Source organism: Tetrao urogallus (genome assembly GCF_951394365.1).
Source record: "Tetrao urogallus genome assembly, chromosome: 7".
Classification (NCBI taxonomy): Eukaryota; Metazoa; Chordata; class Aves; order Galliformes; family Phasianidae; genus Tetrao; species Tetrao urogallus.
This window is the reverse complement of record NC_136820.1, coordinates 29,264,110-29,277,794: the sequence shown is the minus strand read 5'-3', so window position 1 is coordinate 29,277,794 and position 13,685 is coordinate 29,264,110. Positions and strand designations below refer to the sequence as shown.

The window sequence follows — 13,685 nt, the reverse complement described above, 5'->3', positions numbered from 1 at the left end:
ATAGTATCTGCATGCTTATATTATAAAATAGGGACAGAAAGATACCAAATGCTGCAGTATTCATGTTGGGCTTTGGTTTGCCTGTACAACAGGCGTGCTTCTGCTTTCAGAATGCCTGTTCATCCCTTCTAGTGTGAACATCCAGCTGCTTCACAGGGGCTTGCCCCTGACCTGATGGGAGAACACAGGGCACCATGCCCAGCATGCTGGGTCAGCTGCTGTAGCAGACCCGTGGTGCCATCAAGCAGCAGGACACAACTACTCCAAAATGGAGATTGCTTCACTGGAATTTTGAAGGAAAAGGGGACTAAAATAGAGGCCACCATAGCCATTGTATTCCTCGTAGGATGGCCCAGACTGCCATATACCCAGGTGATGTGTGGGTGTTTTCCCTTGCCTTCCCCAAGTGACCCGTCTGAAGAACTGAAGAGAGGGGACAGTGCAGAACTGCAGAAAGTTGCACTTATGTAGAACAGAATCTGAGCAAACTGCAGCCATACAGAGATGCAAATAAAGGTGTGCAAGTGTGCTTGTCCTGCTCTTTGATACTTTTGCTGTTAATGTGATGTGCAAGTTCACAGTAGTAGTGAAAAGCAGCTCATACAAGGACAACTCTGTGGGAACAAAAGTATAGGGGGGTTGGAGTAAAAGTATTGGAGTAAAAGTAAAAGTATTGGGGGGTTGGACTCGATGATCTCTGGAGGTCCCTTCCAACCCCTATCATTCTGTGATTCTGTGATATAGCATTGCAGCTTTCCCTTAGAGTTTCCCAAATCCTTCTCACGTGGATTGCATACACATCATGACTCCCTGAGGCTTTCTGCAGCTTTAGACCCCTTACATTCATCTGATTTTTTCTGTTTAGAGCTGCCCTGGGCACCAGTAACTGCAGACAAGCAAATGCAGAAGGTTGAGGTAGTCCTTTTATTTGCCGAGTAGTCATTATACTTGTTGAGTAGAATATAAGGCAGTGGGTGCATAGAAGCTCCTGTCCTGTCTGACTGTATGTACCCAACACAATCAATTCCAGTGTTGTATCATGCTGTGCCTGACATATTTGCATCTCAGAGTGTATGCTGTGGGGGAAGGATCTGGCATGCAGTGGTCTGCGTGTGGTGACTCGTGCACAACAGACCTCCCGAAGGTTCACTGTGCTACCAGCTGCCGCCTGGTGCTGAGTCCCCTTTCTGTCCCTCTGACACAAAACACAGCATTCTCATTCAGATGGCCCTATAAGCTTCTCCTGTCCTATCTCATGAGTTGAGATGCTGTGATTGCCCAGTCTTCATGTAACTCAGTCTGCTGGTCCCTCACATCAGGTAAAGACAAGAGACTGTAGAACACAACAACTGGCAGTGCTGCCTGGCACCGTGTGGACCCAGTCACTGTTGTTCTGCAGCTGTTGTTTTAAAAATGAGCTTGGTGTTTTAAAGAATCTTCTTAGCAGAACTGCTAGGAGGGGGCTGTCGTGATTCCTATGTTTGTGTGTATGATCTGGCTGGCACAAAAAAACCCACCTACATGTGCATAAGTACTTCAAGAGTATTTTACCTGGTGTTCTTTAAGTAACAGTTAAACTGAGGTCTGGTTTCTTGCGTACTTTTGAAGAATTTTACCTCTATTGAAGGGTTTGTCTTTGGTTGTACTATGTTTTGAAATCAGTTCTAATTTCTTACTTGCTTCTCAAGCGGTGGAAATTCACTTTTCATCCATGTCTGTTAATATAGATGTATCTTGGCCCTCTTTATGTTTCAAGAGTATCTGTAATGAAAATACTCGATAGGGAAATAATCTGTGAATAATTGGGAATTTGTGTGTATCCTACCTATAAGGACTTCAGGAATTTGTGAGCAGAGGTTTTAGGCCCTAAGTACTCTTCACGTGCACGCTTACAGTGCTGCAGCTCTGGGTTAATTCATCTGGGAAAGAGTGCTTTACAAAATAACTAACATACTGTTTGTCTTTTTAGGCTGTGAAGCATGTTACAGAACCTCATGACAAGTGGATGAAGGGGAAAGGAAAAAGTGCCATTGATAGCTAGAATAGCAACATGGGAAATACAACCACCAAATTCCGCAAAGCTCTTATAAATGGAGATGAAAATCTGGCCTGCCAAATATATGAGAGTAACCCTCAACTAAAAGAAACTCTTGACCCAAATACTTCGTATGGAGAAACTTACCAGCACAATACTCCACTCCATTATGCTGCTAGGCATGGAATGAACCGTATCCTGGGGTGAGTGCAATTCAGTATTTTGTTTGTCTGAATAACTGATCTAAGGAATTCAAAGGTTTTAGCTAGGTTATAAATACTGTGTGTGTGCATATGAACATGTTTATGTACGTATGTTGCAGCAGAATTTGTGACATTTTCAAATAGTAATGGAAAACATGCAAATTAGTCTATAATCCCAGTCTGGTATAGCAGATTTTAATTTTATTTTTCGTCTTTGTTCTCTCTCCATAACATCATTGTAGACAATTTCAGATTGTTTCCTGACGACTCCTATGCCACAGCTCTTTGAAAATAATGACTATTTTACTGTTCTTGATCACAGATTGGTGTGTGTTGGAAGAAACCTTTGTGTTTTCCTGTTTGAAAAGAGTCTGTGTCATAACTAATGGATGCCATACTGATTACATAGACTTTCAGATGGGACAATATGTATTTATTCTTTTTTTACCCAATTTTATTTTCCATTTTGGACAATAGCAGCAAACTTGAATATGAGTAAATGTATTATTGTTGGTCAATATATACAGCTGTATTGTAGCTACTCCCATCCTTGCCTATTTTTGTCAGTGCTTTAACACCAATTAAAGATTAACAACGTGGAGTTTCACATCTTATCCATGTCCAGAGATCATAGGTACAAGCTGTTCCAGCCTAGTATATTATAAATTTAATTCTGAGTAAACATTGCTAAACCTTTTCTTTAGTAGGTAATTGTGGTTTAACCCAGCTAATCCCCAAGCAGGGGCTGTCCACCCAGCCAACTCCCCATCGTTTTTCAAGGTTTTTTTGTGTGATGTCATATGGTATGGAATATCCCTCTGACCCGTTTAACTCAGCTGTCCTGGTTCTGTCGCTTCCCAGCACCTTGTGCTCCCCCTCACCCCCTCTCACTGGCAGGACAATAGGAGAAGCTGAAAAATTTGAATGTCATTGGTTCCTCACAGCACCACTTAGCAACAAGTAGAACATCTGTGTACTGTCAACATTGTTTTCCTCCTAAAGCCAAGGCATAGCATCGTACCAAACACTATGAAAGAATAAACAACTCTGTCTCAGATGAAACCAGGTCAATAATGAGTTAGAGAGAATTTCATTAATAGCCTCCTACTTACACTAGGAAATGGGACAGAGACCTATGTTGAACTGTCCTGCTGTTAATATGCATTTTATCTCTGTGCTTGCATCTACAACTGATGTGCCTGTGGTTTGCTCTATGCTGAAACTACTTACTTGCCAGGCCTGCTGCTATATTTTTTCTTCAGTTTTTTATGCTGCATGATTTCTCTGCCTTGATTTTTTGCTGAATACTTTTCTTTCCCACTTAATTGATCTTTTAATTTCACCGTTGAATCATTTTCTAATTTCCTAACATCCTCAGAACATTCTCATTTCTCGTTCTCAGTTGTAAAAGAATTCTAAATAAACATTATATAAAATAGCATCCAGATCGTATTTACGTTTTATGTGATTTTTCTCTCTGAAATGTACAGGTTGGTTCTCTCAGTTTAAGAAAATGCAGCCTCATTAAAAGAATATATGAAGTTGTTTGCATACACAGGAAGAAATGGAGTCATAATTAGTGACTGCTGAGCAATCCATTAGTTAGTTTATATTTTGCCATTATGATGAGATCTAGAATAGCTGCTTTGCATTAGAAATAATCAGTAATTTAGAAATGACATTTTACTTCTAGCTACATGGCTTCTAAGTCTCACAAGAAAACCCAGTTTTATTTTGCACACATTATAAACAAATGATGAATCATTCATTTTCCTAGTTTGTGTCCAAGATTTGCAGTACATTTTTTTGCTAATAAATATTGTGAAGGTACCTGTGTTTACTAGAGCCTGCTATTAAAACCTGTACTGTTGGAATTATGGTTTTATTGAGGTTCTTTTTCCCACTTGCTTTTCTGCTGTCCTTGTAACCAATTTGTTCAGAAATCATCTGTGACAGATACTACACACACACACACACAAAAAGCCTTTTTATGTGAAAGAAGTAGTAAGACTTGCAGTGTGCTTGTTTATGAAGCTAATGCTAGGAAGGATACAAGTGATTCCCAGTCAAGTCTCTTCTTGTGGATACAGGTAGTGATTAAATAAATTGAATATTGAAATGAATACTTTGATTTACTGATGGGGTACAGTAGCTAAATATAAATGATTTTTAAACTGTATATGTTTTGAGAGAGATTTGCTATTATGGACTATCCATAATACTACAGTATTGTATATTTATTTAGGGAACATTTTGAATATTCGGGAATCTGTGGCTACACTTACTTGTAGTTCAAACTCTACGCAGTATCTTGTATACTGCATCATTCTGGTTTTTTTCCATAGGCTGATATTCATGTTACAGTAGATGGATATTAACTAAATATTAACTTACATGCCTATATTCATTTTGCAAAATTTTCTCAAAGCAGAGTAGTGTGATGCATTTGGCAATACACTTGTTGAATGGTAGAATATGTTAAAATAGATGCTGTGGGATGCTCAGAAATAGCCTGTCGGACAGTGCTGTTGCCCAGTACTAAAACAAATGGACAGAATCTCTGATTGTCTGGTAGCTGGTGGTGGCAGTTGAAAGGTTCAGTGAAAGTACAGACACCATGTTTTTAATGAAAGAGAGCTGAGGACATCCTGGTATAATCATCTCAAAGTGAAGAAACAGAAGAATCTGGAGAAGAGGTTAAAGGCTCTTGAAGCAAAACTGCTGACCTACCTTTATATAATTCAGCATGAACTTTACTGACAGAAAGTTACGCTCATAAAAATTCCTAAGATGTTTTTAACCATACAGTTGTTTTACACCAGGTCAGCAATCTGAGTCATCCAGTTGCTATGCTTTTCATCTAGTTTTTACAGTCTAGAAACTGTGTGTAGCATATAACCAGACAGTAGCCTCACACTTATGTGTAGAACTCTGTAAATGAGCAATTAATTTATTTTCGTTTTTCTAGATTCTTCAAGAATGTGTTAAAATACCAGGTTTGTATCTGTGATAATTTTCATGAGTATCATAGAAAGCTTTGATATATTAAAAAAGTTGAAATAAAAAAGGGAAAATAGTTAGGCATTCAGTTAATATGAAACTTTTATTTGGTCTACAGCCCAAAATAATGTTTACTCTGACTGATCACTTTCTTTTACTGAGCATTTAATGTTTAAAACACAAAAACTGCTGGTTGTGACTAATTAGCACAAACGAGAACGTTCATAGTGCTGCATGAAATTTCCAAAGGCTGTGTAGGATTCAGTGATTCCCAGTGGCTCATTTTGTCTGCCCAATCAGGACATGAAAGTAAGTGGCTGGTTGTTCTGTTTGCCCATGCCCTGTGCCTGGTCACTGCTTTCCATTCTGGCCTCATTAAATGCTATTTTTAAGTGTTGCTCTGTGTGCATGTTTTTTATAGAGGCCTAAGCACCAACAGCTGAAGTCCCTGAGCCTGTGGTGGCAGCAAGCTGGAAAGAGCAGAACACATGCATGTTATATCACAATGTCAGTGTACCATCGCTAGTGGGGATCAAGCTGGAGGAGCCAGCAAGTAGGGTCGGTGCCCTGGAAGCTTTGTGCAGAGAGGCAGCCTCAAGCGTGCAGCTCAGCCAGGAGGCGAAGAGATCAGTCTGCATATGTGCATGTGCTTAAGTGCATGAGGTGCTGGGAGTTTTTGAGTGTCTGAAGCAGGGGACCTGTGTCACATGTGCATGGGTGTGTTAGGTAATTGGAAGAACCAGGCCATGAAAAATGCCAGTTATGGGATCAACGTATCCCAGGCTGCTCACTGAAGGGATCAAAACTGTTCAGTTGTATATTTTGCCCACTGTTGGACCTTCATCCTGCTCATCAACAGAGTGGAATGGAATAAGGATCACTGATGGTGTTTGTGGTCACATGAGTGCTGAGTGTTTCTGTCTGTGTGGATCTACATATGCTGCACATGTATTGCATTCATGTGCATGAATGTGTTATGTGCATGGCCTCACCTATGTCTAAGCCTACTTCTGGCTCCCCACACAGCAACCTTCCTTCCCATGAGCTGCTGGATTTGGCAGCCCCAATCAGCCCGGGGCCTTTTATTAAAAATGGAAAGGAGCAAAGAAAAAATACACCTTAACATCTCTCTAGAAAACTAGAAGATTATTTTCCATTTTGGAAGGACTAAAAATTTAAGTTTTCTTTCTTGGACTATATTGTAAATATCACAGCAACAATTTGAGCGTCATTTACTCACTGGTTTTCTGCTATGGCCTGTGGATATCTGCTGTAGCTACTTAAATTGAGCATTGACTTTCAGAAAAGTTTGCCTTGGTTGCTAATAGATCTAGTTCAGTAAGGTCATCCGTGTTACAAAACTATTCAGATTTGCTATTCAGATTATGTTCATCACAATTTAATAAATAGGTAGTTGTCAGTGGATAATAGACAAGACTTCTGGAAGTAAAATAAAAAGTTACATGACCATCAGAAACATAAAAAGAACATACGTAGCACTCTGATTTTAGAACCTTGTGCAGCATACAAATTGATTTTAATTCCACTCTTAAGATTTCTCATAATCCATTATGAATGAAAGTCTTGATTCTTATTCAAAAGGTAAGTTTAAATTATGTTCAGTGAATGGATATAAAAACAGTGCAGACAAAGAGCACATAGGGGAAAACCTTCTTAGATAACCTATAGTTCTGCAGCATATGTTGTGGTGTGACTTTCAATGTTGTAGTTTTACTTGGGAGCTTTTTGAATCCTTGTCACATTTTCTCTCGTATTCAGACACATAAAGAGACTGAGCGGAAGGGATCTCTGGAGGTAATCTTGTCCTACCCCCTCTTCGAGCAGGGCCACCCAGAGCACGTTGCACAACACTGTCTCCAGGCAGGATTTAAGATCTCCAGAGAAGGGAGACTCCACAACCTCTCTGGGCAACCTGTGCTCTGTGTCCTCAGGGTGAAGAAGTTTTTCCTCATGTTGAGGGTCTTTATACTGCTAAGTCATAGCTCTTTGTGAGTACTCAAGCCCAAACTGGCTCATTTGGAGCAGTTACTACTGGTCCTAAGCAGAACACCAGGGGAAGTCAATAGAAGCAGTGAGACAGCAATAGCTTGTGAAGATAATTTTTTCCAGAGTGGTAAAAGCAAAGGTTTCCAGTTACAGAAGAGTCTGGAAATTGGGATTAGTCCTGCTGAAACAAAGTATTTTTCTCCTCTAGTTACAGATGCTACTGTTGAGTGTATTTAGATACTGTTTCTCCTTGTTACTGGGATTTTCTGCAACTTTTATAAAACCAAAAACATTAGGTTATGTGCTCTTCCCTGCAGTTAGAGACTGTTAATGTTTTGTTATTCAGATTATAATCTGTTTCCATATTATTCTCCTTTTCCTTTTCTTGCAAATCAAATACTGTAAAAATAACCTTATTGGTGAGATGAGATGTATGAATGCAGTACATTTATGAAGACTCTTTATTCTATGTTATCTGTTTTCCTTAATAAAATCCTGTGATTGTTTGACCATAGGCAAAGTAAAATTACATTTGTGCTGTAAAGAAGGAGAGTATAGCTCTGGTCCTTTGCACCAGGATGACTAAGTTAGTTTTGTTACCATGTAGTGTTTGTGATTGTGAAGGTGGCTGGTACCTGCTGGATCACTGTGTCAGGTAGCTCAACCCTGGAGTTGGGCACACCTGGCTTCCTCAGCAGACAGGTCTGCTGGTTCAGTAGTTACAGAAATGATGGCTGGGAGACTTGGAGTGTCTGATAAGCAGAAATCTGTCAGTGTCTCATTGCTAAATGCTATATCCAGCTAACGTATTCAGTGACATTATATATAGACTGTCAATGAGTCAATGTTTAAAATTCATACATTTTCCAATTTAAATAAAATCACTTCATTGAGACACTTAAGGAAAATGAAAAGCCTCTTCTATTGATGTCATTAAACATCAAGCAACATGCAGATTGAATGGGTTTTTCTGGAGAATAGGAGAGAGAGAGAGGAAGATGAGACAATCTTTGTAATACATTCATATTTTGTAGAAAGAATAAAAGGGATAAAAAGCCTGCTAGTACTGGCTGTGTAATTTCATCATTGCTGCTATATAAATAATATCAACACTAGATGTCATACACTGCAAGGTGATTTACACGCTGCTAGGAAGATAATAGTCCCTGCACAGAAATACAAAGCTTTGTGTTTAAATGGTAAAGATGAGCTCATTCCTTCGTAGTTTCATGGTTATTATTTCATCTGACATTTTTTTAAAACCAATCTAAAATAATCTCAGTTACTTGAGAAGAGCATTCTACGTGGGTAGCATTTTAGAAAAAAACTGATTCAAAGGATGTATTTGGAAAGAAAGCTTGGCAACCTTGCACATAGCAGGGGGTTTGAAACTAGATGACCACCGTGGTCCTGTTCAACCCAGGCAATTCTATGAGCCTCTAAAAGCTGAGAAGATCGCACCGAAGTTAGGGAATTGCTTCTAGCTCTAAAGAAATGACTAGGATGAGGGGCCAGAGAAAGCAATGAAAATCATACAGATTTTGCATTACAGAAGACTTCGAGTCACAAAAGTGGCTGGTAAGCAGCCAGTTCTGTTGGAAGCTGCTTCTAATTTGGCACACAACTCTTTTTCTTTTAAAATCTTACTTAAAATACTGAAATAGAAGCTAGAAGTGGCATGGAATCATGGAAGCAGCATTTCTAGCTGTCCAAGAGGCCACGCTGAGATCAATCAAAAATAAAATCCAGCCATTAGCTGTTTAGCTAATGCAGTTAAAGCATACGTAGCAGTTAAAGGTAACGTAAGGATGTTGTTACCTTCTTGTACAAGGAATGATTTAATTCTGTGTTTTGGTGCTGCTGTCCCTTCTAACAGGCTTTAGAACCTTGTATAAAGCATGATTGCTTTTGGTGCACTGGAAGGATTGACCAAGTTTTGTGTTCATTGCTTTTAGCATAGTTTGGGTCTGTGCTCCACAATTCCTTTGTATCCCTTTGACACTCCCGCATTGTCCCTCTTGGTCTTCTTTGCTGTACCAAGCTAAAGGTTACTTCTGCAGAAAGTCATACTCTGTCTTAATAGCTGGCACAAAGCCACTACAACTTTTCAATATATTTGCTTCTTTTTAGTTAGGAAAACAACAGGTTCTGGTTGATGCATATCTATGTAATACCTTTCTTAAATGTCTTTAAGTGGTAGGATGCTATGTTAACGTGAGTCAGTCCAGCTGCAGTCAGACCAGCTGGTGACCTACTTTTAGTTACCTCAGTAATCTTTTTGAAAGCAAGGTATTTGGGAAGGCAGTAATTGAAATTGCAGCAATGCAGTGGAAAAGATTATGAGGCTTTATTGAGTTGGTTTAAAAGAAATTGAAGACAATGCTTGAGTTCTAGGCAGTATTTTTGTACTGGACATTACGTTAAGCCCGTAAGTGGAACAGCAAATGTTGGCAGAGCCAAAGAATTTCATTTGAATCTTTGGTTGCTCTGAGATATGATTCATATGCACCAAGCTCTGGACTTGATCCTCAAATGAATGGTTATCTATGAAAATCTGTAGAAATTGTTTGAGTACTCAGGAAATGGATTTAATTCATTTTGCCAGATGCTCTTGATAGGAGTCATATGAATGGGAAAAATGGAAGGCGTTTCTGATTAGGAAAAATACAAGATCTGGAGCTAGAGTGAAGTCCTTGACATAAGAGATCTTAAAATGTCTGTGAAGACTTCAAATTTTGGAATGAATAATTAACTCTTTGCAGACTTCCATCAGCAATGCAGTATCCATGCCAGCCTCTCCACTGATTCCCATGTTTTGCCAGTAGCCCAAACTGCAGCTGGTATAACCTTAGTCCTTACTTTAACAGAATATTATTAGTGTTATTAACACTACACTCTGGCAGTGTTAATAACAGTTCTTAGGCAAGGAGTAAGTTGAATTTAAGGCTTATAAAAAGTCAGGATAATAGTTCCATGGTGTTTTGTTGTTGGAGTTTTGTGGATTTGTTTGTTGGGGGGTTTTTTGTTTGTTTTGTTTTTTTAAATAAATAGGCTGGGTTTAATAATCTATCAGGAGATTCTTTATCTTAGAGTAGAGATAGTCACTGAATCCTACCCAGTTCTTTTTTAACTACATATGGATCCTTGGACTGTAGGAGAAACATAAGAATCTTGAGGAAAGAGAGGAAAAGACTGTAAATACTAATAAAGAATTTCCTACTACCATCTAATGGATAAAAGTATCAGTAATTGTTGTTACTCTGTGTGGCTGTTAACATCAGGCAAATACTTAAACTTTTCACAATATCATTTAAACCAGTCCATACTTGTGTACAGCCATCAGTCATGACAAAAAGGAATTCTTCAAGTGCTTTCTAGAATAGAAATAGAATAGTTATTTGTACATTTTGGAGGGGTGGAGAGGAAGTACTTCATATTAATGAAATGTCCATCGTTATTCAAGGTTGACATCAAAGTAACATGTCAGTGTTGACCTGCTGTGTTTGGAAGTTGAATGATGCAGTAACTTGGCTTAATTCATTGCATGAGCATCTTAAATGACTGGGTAAAAATGTTTGGCTCTTTTCTGTATTTTGGTAACTCATGGCTTAACCATACTTGCTCAAAAAGCTGTTTGCTTTCACTTATGCAATGTTAACTCTTTTAATAGTGAGCTGGACTTCACTGGGCTAGCTAACTCAAGGACCAGAAGAAATATTCTGAAGGAGAAGCCTGTGCAGATTAGATTACGTTTTTGCTGTACATCTTGCTTAAAGTAGTGCAACTTGCATTATATTTACATGGTATACTATGTGCCTTGCACTTTCACTTTACAATGGCTTTTATTTTGGTTTTATTTTTGTAATATATATGTATATATGTATTCATGTTTTATGAATGTACATGTATCTATACGTGTAGAAATGTGTATAGCTATAAATAAGTATATTCTGTAGCATCTGCATAACAGGCCATACATGTTTCCATCCCTACTTTTTATTAAAACCTGATGAAATAGTTGTGTTGATGCTTCTCAGAGTGAGGGGATGTGTCAGTTGTTTATTATTCAAATTCACAGCCTATTTGTGTTGAGTCTCTTGCTGCTTTTGTCCAAATATGGATAGTAGTAGGTGTAAATGTTACAGACATTTCTTTTTTGCCACTTTTTCAACACTTTTTTTTCATGGGTTTGTCACCTCAAGTTTGGATTCTGTAGAGAGCTACAGCTTGATGCAAAATCTGGAAGCTGTAAAACTAAAGAAAAGTGTGACTGTCTTGTGATTACGTGGTATTTCCCGTATGCAGTGTTTTTTTTTTTTTCACTCTACCAGTACATTTCCAAGCAAAACGTAGCTTTTTATACCTCTGAAGTTACAAGCCAGATCAGATGGGCCTATGGCACTGAGCTTTGGAAGTGTTACACACCAAATACCTTGGTAAAAATGGAGCCCTGTCAAATAACGATCGTGTGGTACAAAATCTATTGATTTACCCTTCTTTAGATATTAGTCATCTTCTCTGAACTTAAAGTTGTGGATTTTCAGCTTTGGTTGTTCCTTTGACTTCTGCAAATTATAAAGAAAAGATAGGGATGCTTTTTATGTTTCCAGTGAGGTGATGGTTGCCTTTGCTAGCACTGGTGTTTGTCACACCCATTTATAAGACACAGAAAGTTAGCAACAAACAAGATGAACAAGCAATTGTCCCTATGTAAAATGTTTTTTTTTTTTCCACACCAATGATGTTTACAAAACCCACAAAATTGTATTAGAAATTTTGCTTATATTTTAAGTGAACATTGAGAGATGTGTGCAGAAGATGTTTCTCACTGAAGATTTCGTAGAGATGGTTAGACACTCTTTTACCATGTAGTTTTCACATAAGGGCAGATATTGATATTAGGAGAATGGTCTACTAGAGAGGTGCTTTGGATTTATCTCTAACTGCACAATGACAGTTTAGAAAATTTAAATCCATCCTGTCTTTTTACTGTTTGTTTAAAATAGAAACCTGCAAGTGGACATTTTAGGTTGATGGTTTGAATATATGATCTTAAGAATCTTTTCCTCCCTAAGTAACCCTGTGATTTTATTCTATAACTTCTTAAAACCAGAGTTTTATTATACTTTTCCATGAAGCTTAATTTTATGGTGAAAGAAATTTATAGCAATACTTATTCACTACTAAAGCTGACTTTTAAATTAACTCTTTAGAGAGAATTTTTGGTTTTGAAAAGGTATACTGGCATGACAGCCCTGAAGTTCTGCATTTATGCAGAGTTTCAGCCTAGGGCTGTTTTCAAGTGAAAGAGAACAAGTGTAATGCAACCAATTCCACTGCATTTGTATGTGCAGTACTTGAATCTTCTACAATGGCTACCTATACAAATCTAAGTAGTGTAAAAATATTAGGTTACAGCATACAAGTATTCTAATATGGATTAGATCTCCATATATTTGCATTATTAAATAGAACCATCATAGAGTTGTCGGGAGAAATAGAGTTAGTTTTCTAAATAAGTTTAAGTAAGTTTTAAGAACGTTTTGTAAGAAAAAGTGTATGTGATTTACAGCTTTTACAGGTCACCACAAAAACATTGTGCTGTTCCATAATCAGATGCATTGTAACCTGATTCAGGAGTGAATCACATGTTTTAAAATACCACAGCATGGAATTTAAGCGATGATAAAGTGCTAAATAAAAACAGAAAACAGAAGTGTTACCAAGTCTAGACAGTGATGTTTAGATAGCTAGAGAAACTTCATGTGATTTGGGAGGTGATGATGAAGGCCTTCTGGCAATTAAAAAAGCTGAAGCCCGGGTCTTCACTGAATTTTAAAGTGACATTTTACTTTGAGTTAAAGAAGTAGCAGGAGTCATTATGTTGGGTATAAAGCAACTTGAGGTGGGAGGAAAAGATGTGGTTAATGAACACCTGAAAGACACTCCTGACATTTGAAGACTGTGGGTCTGATTAATGCAGCCATCTATCGCATTATGCAGATTAAGTTCAAACTCTGAAATAAATTTTCACTTGATGTAAAAGGCAAAGTACACCCTGCTTGCAGCGCTGAATCCTAGCAGGCTGCTAGGCCTCTGTACCAGGTGAGGCCTTTTGTCTCTGCTCTTCCTTGTGTTTGTCCTCAGGAATTCTTACCAAGTGCTTCTGCATAAGAACTGGCATTTTTGGTATCCTGTTACTTTCCCATAGACTGCTGTAGTAATTGCAGAAGTGATCTGAGCCCGTCTTTATCACAATTTCATCTCAGCTCATTCCACATGAATCTGGGGGAGTCTGCTACCTTCACAAACTTTTTTTTTATAGAGAAGCTTGGAAATTGTTTGTTACATCATGGGACAGACAAAAAGTAAAATCAGATGCTAAATTTATCAGAAAGCTAACTTCCAGCTCTTTAGGGAGTTAGACTGCTAAATCCCCT

The 13,685-nt window shown here is 38.2% G+C and overlaps 1 protein-coding gene across 1 annotated transcript in view; it reads left to right on the top strand.

Moving 5' to 3' along the window:
* Positions 1-2,050: 2,050 nt before the first annotated feature.
* The window catches only part of ANKIB1 (ankyrin repeat and IBR domain containing 1), a gene marked incomplete at both ends in the record, with an annotated part of 56,460 nt that continues 44,825 nt past the window's right edge, over positions 2,051-13,685 (top strand). Inside the window, one exon of the mRNA XM_079538706.1 lies at positions 2,051-2,238. Coding sequence (XP_079394832.1) covers positions 2,051-2,238 — 188 coding nt within the window. The remainder of the gene's footprint in view (positions 2,239-13,685) is intronic.